The sequence below is a fragment of the Rhinopithecus bieti genome, unplaced genomic scaffold (assembly GCF_001698545.2).
Source record: "Rhinopithecus bieti isolate Rb0 unplaced genomic scaffold, ASM169854v2 scaffold_1014, whole genome shotgun sequence".
NCBI classification, from domain to species: domain Eukaryota; kingdom Metazoa; phylum Chordata; class Mammalia; order Primates; family Cercopithecidae; genus Rhinopithecus; species Rhinopithecus bieti.
Window position 1 is genome coordinate 4572754 of NW_016803499.1, and position 11600 is coordinate 4584353.

Here is an 11600-nt window from a genome sequence, read left to right on the forward strand (position 1 = left end):
TTCACACTGCTATAAAGAAATACCTGTAACTGGGTAATTTATGAAGCAAAGAGGTTTAATTGACTCACAGTTCCATATGGCTGCGGAGGCCTCAGGAACATTATAGTCATGGCAGAAGGTGAAGGGAAAGCAATCACCTTCTTCACAAGGCAGCAGGAGAGAGACGAGCAAAGGAGGAACTTCCAGACACTTAGAATAAAACCATCAGATCTCGTGAGAACGCACACTCACCATCATGAGAACAGCATGGGAAGCCGCTATGATCCAACCACCTCCCTCCCCCAATACATGGGGATTACAGGTTCCTCCCTCAACATGTGGGGATGACAATTAGAGGTGAGATTTCAGTGGGGAACACAGAGCCAAACCATATCAAACCTCAAGACCCCAGATTGATTTTTAAATGTGGGGATAATTTCCCAGTGCAAATGGAATTGATCTCCCCCCATCACCATGTCTCCCCCACCCACCACGGCATCCAGGCTGTGACACAAATACGGTCCATGCACCGTGGGCTGAAATATACCTCCAGGGAAGGAACGCCCTCGCCCACGGGCTGTGGGTACTCCCGCAGGAGCCGCTCCTCGTCCAGGAACTTGCCGTCGCGCCCGTTGCTGGCCGGCTGGAAAAGGCCGTAGTTCAGGACATCTTTCAAACTCTGGGTTAATGTACACAGGATCCGCTGCTTTGCAACCCACACCGTGGCGTCCGGGTTAAATCGAATGCATTTCTGCCAGGAAGGACAAAGACAGCTGGTGAGTGACGGAGGACGCTACCTGAGTCACCCACGTGGGGCACATGGTCAGAGATGACAAAGCTGCTTCAACCCCTTCCCAACACTTCCTCTGAACAGTGAACCCACGGCTTTTCACGCTGAAAAATAAAGCCTACTGGTGGCTGGGACAGAGACATTTGGTAAATATAGAAGGGAAAAAGGAAGGAACGAGACATTGGTCTCTTTGGCCTTGATCTCACCACGGACTCAAATCTCCAGCACTGGCCGGGTGCAGTGGCTCATGCCTGTCATCCTAGCACTTTGGGAGGCTGAGGTGAGCAGATCACGAGGTCAGGAGTTCGAGACCACCCTGGCCAACATGGTGAAACCCCAGCTCTGCTAAAAATACAAAAATTTGCTGGGCATGGTGGCGCATGCCTGTAATCCCAGCTACTCGGGAGGCTGAGGCAGGAGAATCGCTTGAACCAGGGAGTCGGAGGTTACCGTGAGCCAAGATTGCGCTACTGCACTCCAGCCTGGCAACAAGACAAGACTCTGTCTCAAAAACAAAAAAACAAAACAAAACAAACAAAAAAATCTCTAGCCCTCACGGTGTCTTTTTTTTTTTTCTGAGACAGAGTCTCACTATGTCACCCAGGCTGGAGTGCAGTGGCGCTATCTCAGCTCACTGCAAGCTCCGCCTCCTGGGTTCATGCCATTCTCCTACCTCAGCCTTCCAGTAGCTGGGACTACAGGCACCTGCCACCATGCCCAGCTAATTTTTTGTATTTCTAGTAGAGACGGGGTTTCACCGTGTTAGCCAGGATGGTCTTGATCTCCTGACCTTGTGATCTGCCTGCCTGGGCCTCCCAGAGTGCTGGGATTACAGGCGTGAGCCACCGCACCCGACCCTCACAGTGTCTTTTTGGTCATCGATGACCACCTGTCGCCTCAGGGCACTCTCTCACTTGCATGGCACTTCTCAAACTCCAGCAGTTTGAAAAACACAGGTCACAGACCCCACTTACGTCTCCCTAACAGAATGTCTAATTCAGCAGGTCTGGGTGGGGCCCGAGAACCTACATCTCAGACAAATCCCAAGGCACTGCTGCTGCCGTCCTGGGGAACACACATTCAGAACCACAGCCCGCGCATATTACAACGTGACTTAATTTTGACACGGATTGTTCTTTAGCATTTCAGACTCGGTGGGAGCCTTTTCTTATAACCGCGCTGACGAGAAAGTTTTCATACTACCCACGCTGACTCTGAACAGAAAAGCTTTAAAAACACCGTCATCACCTCTCCCAAAGGATACAGGAAAGCAATTACGGAAAAACGATTTGACGGAAAATCAAATCAGTTGCCACGAGAGTTCATTTTTGCAAAGTTAAATAGTGTCAACAGGGCCTGCAAACCAATCACAACACTTCAAACACATAATGGCACCTCTGAGAACTGAAATAACAGCAACTCGGTCACGTTCCCAGGTCCCCTCTGTGAGACTCACCAGTGAGCCAGGAAAGGCAAAGGCCAGGCAAATCCACTTCTAACCATGACTTCTAATTTCTGTTGAATTAAGATTATATTCTACTGAATAGCTGTCAGCAGGGGCTCAATAATTCCCTTTGTCACTGTCAACGTGTTCAGAACGAAAGGAGGTTCGATTGAATATGAGGCTCCAACCAATCCTCTATCTGGGAATTTGTGGGTTTGTGCTCAAGAAAGCAAAAGGCCCTACCATCTTCCCAAGACAGGCCGAGGGTAAGTTCCTCATTGCTGGGAAAATGATCCTGGGACTGCCAACCGGAGCCTGGGTTCAGTGGGTGGCCAGAGTCCTCCCTGCCAGGAAACCTGACACCCTGTGCACAAAAGTTCCTGTTTCTCCCTTCCAAGGTCAAAGGCTGAGCTCACATGTAGCTCTCAAAGCCCGCCCCCACCCCCCCACCCCCCCAGGGCTGTGAGGCTGGGTAGGGGTAGTTGTTTATTCCAGAAAGATTTCCAGACCCACACCCTCCCCCATCCTTGGCTGAGCAAGGACTCTCTGGAAACTCCTGGCACAAGAAACAAGCTGTATCAGGTGTGACCAGGCGGGGCCGCTCACTACTCACCCTTCAGTCTCAGGAATCCTTCTGGGCCCCTCTAATTCAAGCTCCAACATCCACAGAGCCCATGGCTCCCTCCCTGACACCTGCAGAAAAGATTCAGCCAAGGGGCAACTCCTTGGAGGAGCACAGGGCTCCAAATTGCCTCTCAGGGGACTTCTGTGCCACTGCAGGGGATTGCAAAGATAGGTATCCACCATCATTTGTGGACAGGGCAGGGACGCTGTGTCTGTGCAGCACGGGGGCCAACCCCACAAAACAAGAACCATCGGCTCCAGAAATGCTAAGAGCACCGCCTTGAGAATCATCTAGAAGGAGCAAGAGCTCAAAGGTCGGAAAGCGTGGGTTTGCAACCCAGTGGCGCACACCAACCTTGATTCCTAGGGAAACCCACCCACCCAGCAGTCCTCCAATTCTTCCATGAAAATCAAAGCCACTACTTAACTTCAGGGTTGCTGTCAGGATCAAATGGAATATAAATAAGACATGTTGTTATGGGCTGAACTGTGTCCCTCTAAATAAATGTTGAAGTCCTAACACCCACACCCTATGAATGTGATTTATTTGGGGAATAGGATCTTTGCAGATGTAATCAAATTAAGATGAGGTCATACAGGAGCAGGGTGGGCCCTACTGCAATAACTGTGTCCTCAAAAAGCAAGAAAATCTGGATATTAGCCCTCTGTCAGATGAGTAGATGGCAAAAATTTTCTCCCATTCTGTAGGTTGCTTGTTCACTCCGATGGTAGTTTCTTTTGCTGTGCAGAAGCTCTTTAATTAGATCCCATTTGTCTATTTTAGCTTTTGTTGCCATTGCTTCTGGTGTTTTAGTCATGAAGTTCTTGCCCATGCCTATGTCCTGAATAGTATTGTCTAGGTTATTTTCTAGGGTTTTTACGGTTTTAGGTCTAACATTTAAGTCTTTAATCCATCTTGAATTAATTTTTTATAAGGTGTAAGGAAAGGATCCAGTTTCTTCTACAAAGAACTTAAATTTACAACAAGAAAGAAACTAGAATATTACTACAAGAAAAAATCAAAAACAAACTTATGTTTTCCACACCACAAAATCTAAAGAAGAATGCATAGGATATGAACAGAAGACACTACTCTCAAAAGAAAGAGCAGTAATATGGAGCATACCAACAGGATCACATGAAAAAATGCTCATCATCACTCAGGTCTTCTAAAAAAGTGGCAAAACAATTACCTACATATGTGTGAAAGGATTCCTAGGTAATTGTCACAAACCATTTTAGTATTATTTTGTATTTCTATTCCTATATAATGCGAGAGAACAACAACAGGTCGCTTGAGGAGTATGATCCATGAGCAAATAGGACCACTTTATTACATCATTGGTGGAGTGAAACTCAGTTCACCCATCATGGAAGAGCTCAGGATGATTGCGAGTCATCCATGGTGTGATCTCAGCTCATCTGCAGCCTCTGCCTCCCGGGTTCAAACAATTTTCCTATTTCAGCAAGACCCTTAGAACCTAGAAATACGATTTGACCCAGCCCATCCCATTACTGGGGATATACCCAAAGGATATAAAATCATTGCAACTAAAAGACACCATGCCCACACAATATGGTTTATTTGCAGCACTATTCACAATAGCAAAGAACGGAACCAACCCAATGTCCATCAGTGACAGACCTGGATTAAGGAAAAATGTGGCACATATACACCATCCCGAGTAAAGCATCTGGCAAATACAGGAGCACGCGTGACCACCAATGCCCCATAAAAAATATGATTTGAGGTCTAATTTGTTCTCAGTTATAGGCACGAGGGACTCATCCTATCCGATGAAACTGTGGAAACCAGGCCATGTCTCATTCTGAGCGAGAACTCTATCCTGCACAGGACAGAAACCAAACATCCGTGATCTGCCTCTCGCTGCTCGATCCTTCTCTCACTAGCAAGTCCTAGGTGGAATGGATTTGAGCAACAGAACTGAAGGAGACACGTCTGACACTAGCACAGGGCCAGCCCCGTAACAGCATTCATCCTTACACCTGAGAGAACCTGACGATCCTAGGGTGAGTCGGAGCAGAGTCTAGAGCGGTAGGATGACACAAAGACATACTTAAGAGGATAAGTATCAGTACATTATATATAAGGAGATAATCGTTAATAGGATCTATAGCAAGACATCAATTAGTGGCTATCAATGTCAACATCACTCTATTATAAATAAGAACCGCCTACAATGTATACATACATGTATGCACACATGCTAACATGAACGATGATATCATGGGAGAGAATTAAAAAGAAAAGTGAGTACAGAATTAGTCTGGATATACAGGTCTCAGCGAAACGAGGAGACATTCTCTACACTATGATGTTAATGAATTAGGGACAGAAGACCTAGTGTGTTCATTCGGCATTCTGATATATCCAGCAATGTATTAGGTCAGAATTGCTCCAGACTACGGTAAGTTCCTGATTTCTCCAGCAACCAGGCCAGTAGAGTGTATAGTCGTGTAGAGTATGAATCTGGGACATGACTTAACATTCCATCCTACAAACACCATCAGATAAGGTACCAATCCCTTACCATACACACAATAATACTCTCTCGAGCTATCACCTAGGCGCTGCAGCTATATATGTGGAGAGGACAAACTAGCGCTGCTGCGGAGTTACTCTAGAGGAGACCTACCCAGTCCCTGGATATGATGAGAATAGTACGAGGACATTGTGTACGCGCGATGACACAAATTGTTTAATTCACCGTGGCCCTTATATAGGTAGGCATTGCGGAAATAACTAACTAAACTACACACAAGAATAGCGAATATTATTACATCCACAGAGAGAATATATCAGCCCTCGACTCACTTACACATCATGAGCAGCGAAGATTCTAGGTCATATGCTCTTCTGGCCATTCTTCTTCGCGCCCATCGCCTCCTGCGCGCTCTAACAGGAAATAGTTGTCGTATTCTCGTACACACACCGCACAATTTTCACACTCAGCGTACGAGTCACACCAACACAAACGGTTCCTCGAATACACATTGGAGAGCAGATCCGCTTAGCGCATTTCAAACCCTTCCACACGGAACACCGTGCTAATATAATTTACTGCACCTAACCAATATCCGCGAACAAGGTACCATATCGTCTATAGGCTAAGCCACTATGTTCCAAGATATTCTAAGACACATTGAGGTCTTGAAATTTGATTCCAACAAGTGATGCGTGTTGCGCAGCGAAGCACAAGATAGATTATAAGGAAGTGCAATATCCTACCACCTGAGTGTTGGTTTCGCACCACTCAACCTTGTAACATAGGTGTAAATTCATGATCACCCATCCTCTATACTCAACTGTCCATAAATATGGAAATAGGTAAAAATTCATTGCTAACACAAGCCCCTGAGGACCCAGAGGAAGGAATAAGTGCGCTGCTTGGTAAAGGAGTGGAACCATCCTAGCTGCTGCCCAGGAACACAGAGGTCAATACGAGTCTGGGGAGCACTTCCAGTGAGGGCCCAGCATAAGAAGGGGAGGGAAGCAAAGGTGAAACAGTGATTGTCTGGCAGGTGGATGGCATAATGACAGTTTTCTGCCTTAAGTGACCCTTTCCTGGTCCCACTGTTACCATGTGGAGCCTTCGGTATGTCAAGTTCTCCTTGAGGAGAACAGTACCTGATCCAGTCCTTCACAGCCCTGTGAGATGGCTATTCCTTTATAATTTGTTAGAGACATTCTGAGTGAGTGAGTGATTTGTCAGATGACTCGCAGATAGTACAGAAAGGATTGGCAAAGACAATAGTGGTGTAAGGAGTCCCAGCCCTGGCCACTCTCTAAAGGATTGCTGGAGGAAACACCTCTCTTCTCTCTCTTGAGCTTGTATCTCTGTGCGCAGGTCCTATACCAGCCACCAGGACAGCAGTGGTGAGAAGAACATGAAGATGACAGAGATGGGCTCTTGCCCCCTTAAAGAGTCAGTGTCTAACAGGGGAGATGATGATAGATGGTGTGATTATGATGAGGGTAGTTGTAATGGTGTGATGGTGTGGTAGTGGTGACAGTAATGGTGAGAGGGTGATGGGGGGATGATGGTGATGGTGGTGATAATGGGTGATGACAGAGATCATGTTGGTGATTGGCGATAGTGATTATGTGTGATGGTGATGTGATAACGGTGATAATGGGGTAATTTATGATAGCCATGATGGTGGTGATGATGATAAGTGATGTGATAATGGTGATAATGATGGTATGATGATAGTGATAAATGGGATGATGTTGAGGTGATGGGATGGTAGTGGTGAGTCGATAGTGATGATGGTGATGATGATGATGATGGTGATTGATGCGATGATGGTGATGATGATGGTGATGGTGGATAATGGTGATAACGATGGTGGATGATATGGTGATGGTAGTGGTGATGAGGATGTGTGATGATGGTGATGGTGACAATAAGGGTGATAATGATGGGGTATAATGATAGTGATGATGGTGATGATGATGGTGATGGTGATGATAAGTGGTGATGGTGATGATGATGGTATGATGACTAGTGATTAATGATGATGATGTTGTGATGGGAGGTAGTGGTGATGATGGTGATGGTGGATAATAATGGGATGATGGGTATATAGCCGATGATGATGGATGGTGATGGAGGTGGATGGTGATGATTAGTGTGATGATAGTGATGTGATGATGAATGGTGATAATGATGGTACAATGATTAGCTCGATAATGGTAGCTGGATAATGGTGGATGATGTTTGTGATGGGGATGTAACTGGTGTGATGGTGATGATGATGTGGTTGGTGAATGTAATAGGTGATGATGATGTGATACATGGGTGATGGTGATAACGATATAGGTGATGATGGTGATGATAATGGTGATAATGATGGTATTATGATAGTGATGATGGTGATGGAGGTGATGGTAATGATGGTGGTGATGATGGTGATGATGATGCGGATGATCGTGATGGTGATGATAATGGTGATAATGATGGTATGATGATAGTGATCATGGTGATTATGTTGGTGATGGGGATGGTAGTGATGATGGTGATGGTGACGATGATGACAGTGGTGATCATAATGATGATGGTAGTAGTGGTGATAATGAAGATGATGGTGATGACAGTGATAATGATGATAACCACGACACAGTGATGATTACCATGTATTGACTCCTAATAAGCCAGAAATTCTGCTAACCGTATTCACCTTCACCACAAGTGGATATTATCATTACTATTTGTATATTATTATTGTTTATATACTAATATTATTATTCTCACTGTTTATATAATAATAATATTATTATTCTCATTCTCTAGATAAAGAAGCTGAGCCTCAGAGACTTCAAGTAACTACACCAAGGTCATACTCCTAGAAAGCAGTAGAGGTTTGATTTAAACCCAAGTCAAATCTCCCCATCTCCCAAGTGCTTGCTGTTCAAGTGATAGATTATGTTCCTCTTTATACACACCCACTTCCAATCTTAGTGCAGGCAAAACATAAATTAGAGCCATATCCAGTTCTATTTCACTTTGCTTTATTGAGTTTCACAGAGAACGTGTTTTTGCAAATTGGAGGTTTGTGGCAACTCTGCAACGAGAAAATCTATCGGCGTGATTTCTCCAATAGCACGTGCTCACTTCATATCTCTGTGTCACATTTGGGTAATTCTTGCACTATGTCAAATTTTTCATAATTATTATATCTGTTAGGATGATCTGTGGTCAGTGATCTTTTACGTTACTAGTCATTGTTCTGGGGTGTCATGAACCACACCCATATAAGATAGGAAACTTAATAAAAGTTCTGTGTGTTCTGACTGTTCCAATGACCAGCTATTTTCTCACCTCTCTCCCTCTCCTTGGGCCTCCCTATGCCCTGAGACACAATAATATTGAAATTAGGTCAAGTAATAACCCTACAGTGGCCCTTACGTGTCCGAGTGAAAGGAAGAGTCACACATCTCTCATTTTAAATCAAAAATGAGAAATGATTAAGCTTCGCAAGGAAGGCATGTTGAAAGCTGAGTCAGGCCAAAAGTGAGGCCTCCTGCACCAAACAGTAAGCCAACATGTGAATGCAAACAAAATGTTCCTGAAGGAAATGAGGAGGGCCACTCCAGTGAACACGCAAACGGTAAGTGAAACAGGCCTTAGTGCTGAAAGGGAGAAGGTTGGAGTCGTCAAACTTTGATGATCAAGCCAGTCGCGACATTCATTTAAACCAAAGCCTAATCCAGAGCAAGGCCCTGACTCTTTTCAATTATGTGAAGGCTGAGAGAGGTGAGGAAGCTGCAGGAGAAAGGCTGGAAACTAGCAGAGGTTTATTCGTGAGGTTTAAGGAAAGACGCCATCTCCATAACAGAAAGTGCAAGGTGAAGCAGCAAGTGCTGATGGAGAAGCTACAGCAAGTTCTCCAGAAGATCTCGCTGAGATCATTGATGAAGGTGGCTACACTAAAAAGCAGATTTTCTATGTAGACAAGACAGTCTTCTATTGAAAGAAGATAGCATCTAGGACTTTCATAGCTAGAGACAAGAAGTCAATGTCTGGCTTAAAAGCTTCAAAGGACAGGCTGTCTTGTTAGAGGCTAATGCAGCTGGTGACTTTAAGTTGAAGCCTATGCTAATATATCATTCAAAAAAACCTAGGGCCCTTAAGAATGATGCTAAATCAACCGACTGAGAGCGGTGGCTCACGTCTGTAATCCCAGCACTTTGGGAGGCTGAGGTGGGCAGATCATGAGGTCAAGAGATAGAGACCAGCCTGGCCAACATGGTGGAACCCCGTCTCTACTAAAAATACAAAAATTAGCTGGGTATAGTGGCAGGCACCTGTAGCCCCAGATACTCAGGAGGCTGAGGCAGGAGAATCGCTTGAACCCAGGAGCCAGAGGTTCCAGTGAGCCGAGATCACACCAGTGCGCTCCAGCCTGGTGACAGAGAGAGACTCCATCTCAAAGAAAAGAAAAGAAAAGAAAAGAAAAGAAAAAAAGAATTATGCTAAATCACCTCTATCTGTGCTCTATAAATGGAACAACAAAGCCTGGATGACAGCACATCTGTTTACAGCACGTTACTGAATATTGTAAGCCCACTGTTGGGACCTAATGCTCAGAAAGAGAGATTGTTTTCCAAATATTACCGCTCCTTAACAATGCACTTGGTCACTCAAGAGCTCTGATGGAGATGCACAAGGAGATAAACGTTTTCATGCCTGCATACACAGTATCAACTCTGCAGTCCATGGATTAAGGAGTAATTTCGACTTTCAAGTCTTATTATTTAACAATATATCTTGTAAGACTATAGCTGCCATAGATTCCTCAGATGGACCATTCCAGATGCCATGAAGAAGATTCATGTGTAATAAGAGGAGGTGAAAATGTCAACATTAAGCTGGGGAGAAGTTGATTCCAACTCTCACAAACGGTTTTTTTTTGTTTGTTTGTTTGTTTGTTTTTTTGAGATGGAGTCTCACTCTGTCGCCCAGGCTGGAGTGCAGTGGCGTGATCTCGGCTCACCACAACCTCTGCCTCCCAGGTTCAACTGATTCTCCTGCCTCAGCCTCCTGAGTAGCTAGCTGGTACTATAGGTGCCTGCCACCACACTCAACCAATTCTTTGTATTTTTAGTAGAAACAGGGTTTCACCGTTAGCCAGGATGGTCTCGATCTCCTGACCTCATGATCCACCCGCCTCAGTCTCCCAAAGTGCTGGGATTACAGGCGTGAGCCACCGCTCTCAGCAAAGAATATTCATGATTCATAAAAGGAGGTGAAAATATCAACATTAAATTTGGAAGAAGTTGATTCCAATCCTCATGGATGACTCTGAGGGGTTCAAGCCTTCAGTGGAGGAAGGAGCTGCAGGTGTGGAAATAGCAAGAGAACTGGAATTAGAAGTCGGGCTGAAGATGAGACTGAATTGCTGCAGTCTCATGATAAAACTTGAATGGATGAGGAGCTGCCTCTTTGGGATGAGCAGAGGAAGTGGTTTCTCGAGATGGAATTTACTCCTGGTGAAGATGCTGTGAACACCGTTGAAGTGACCACACACGATCTAGAATATTCCATAAATTCAGTGGACAAAGCAGTGCAGGGTTTGAGAAGATTTCATCCAATTTTGAAATACGTTTTACTGTGGGTAAAATGCTATCAAACAGCATTGCATGCTACAGAGAAATCTTTTGTGAGTCAATTAATGCAGCAAACTTCTTTGCTGTCTTATTTTACGGAATTGCCACAGCCACCCCAACCATCAGCAACCACCACTCTGATCAGTCGGCAGCCATCAACAGGAGGCAAGACACTCCACCAGCAAAAAGATTACAGGCCACTGAAGATGCAGGTGACTCTAAGTATTTTTAACAATAAAGTATTTTTTAATTAAGGTATATATATTACTTTTTTAGACATGATGCTATTACACACTTAATAAACTAGAGTGTAGATATAACTTTTTTTTTTTTTTCTTGGAGATAGAGTCTCGCTCTGCCGCCCGGGCTGGAGTGCAGTGGCCGGATCTCAGCTCACTTCAGCTCACTGCAAGCTACGCCTCCCGGGTTCACGCCATTCTCCTGTCTCAGCCTCCCGAGTAGCTGGGACTACAGGCGCCCGCCACCACGCCCAGCTAGTTTTTGGTATTTTTTAGTAGAGACGGGGTTTCACCGTGTTAGCCAGGATAGTCTCGATCTCCTGACCTCGTGATCCACCCGTCTCAGCCTCCCAAAGTGCTGGGATTACAGGCTTGAGCCACCGTGCCCGGCCT

At 45.1% G+C, this 11600-nt stretch overlaps 1 protein-coding gene across 2 annotated transcripts in view; it reads right to left on the reverse strand.

The window, feature by feature from the left end:
* SHANK2 (SH3 and multiple ankyrin repeat domains 2) overlaps nt 1-11600 on the reverse strand; it is a 667466-nt gene that overhangs the window by 569540 nt on the left and 86326 nt on the right. For both annotated transcript variants that reach the window (XM_017887194.1, XM_017887185.1), the window contains exon 3: nt 527-730. In XM_017887194.1, coding sequence (XP_017742683.1) covers nt 527-730 — 204 coding nt within the window. The remainder of the gene's footprint in view (nt 1-526; nt 731-11600) is intronic.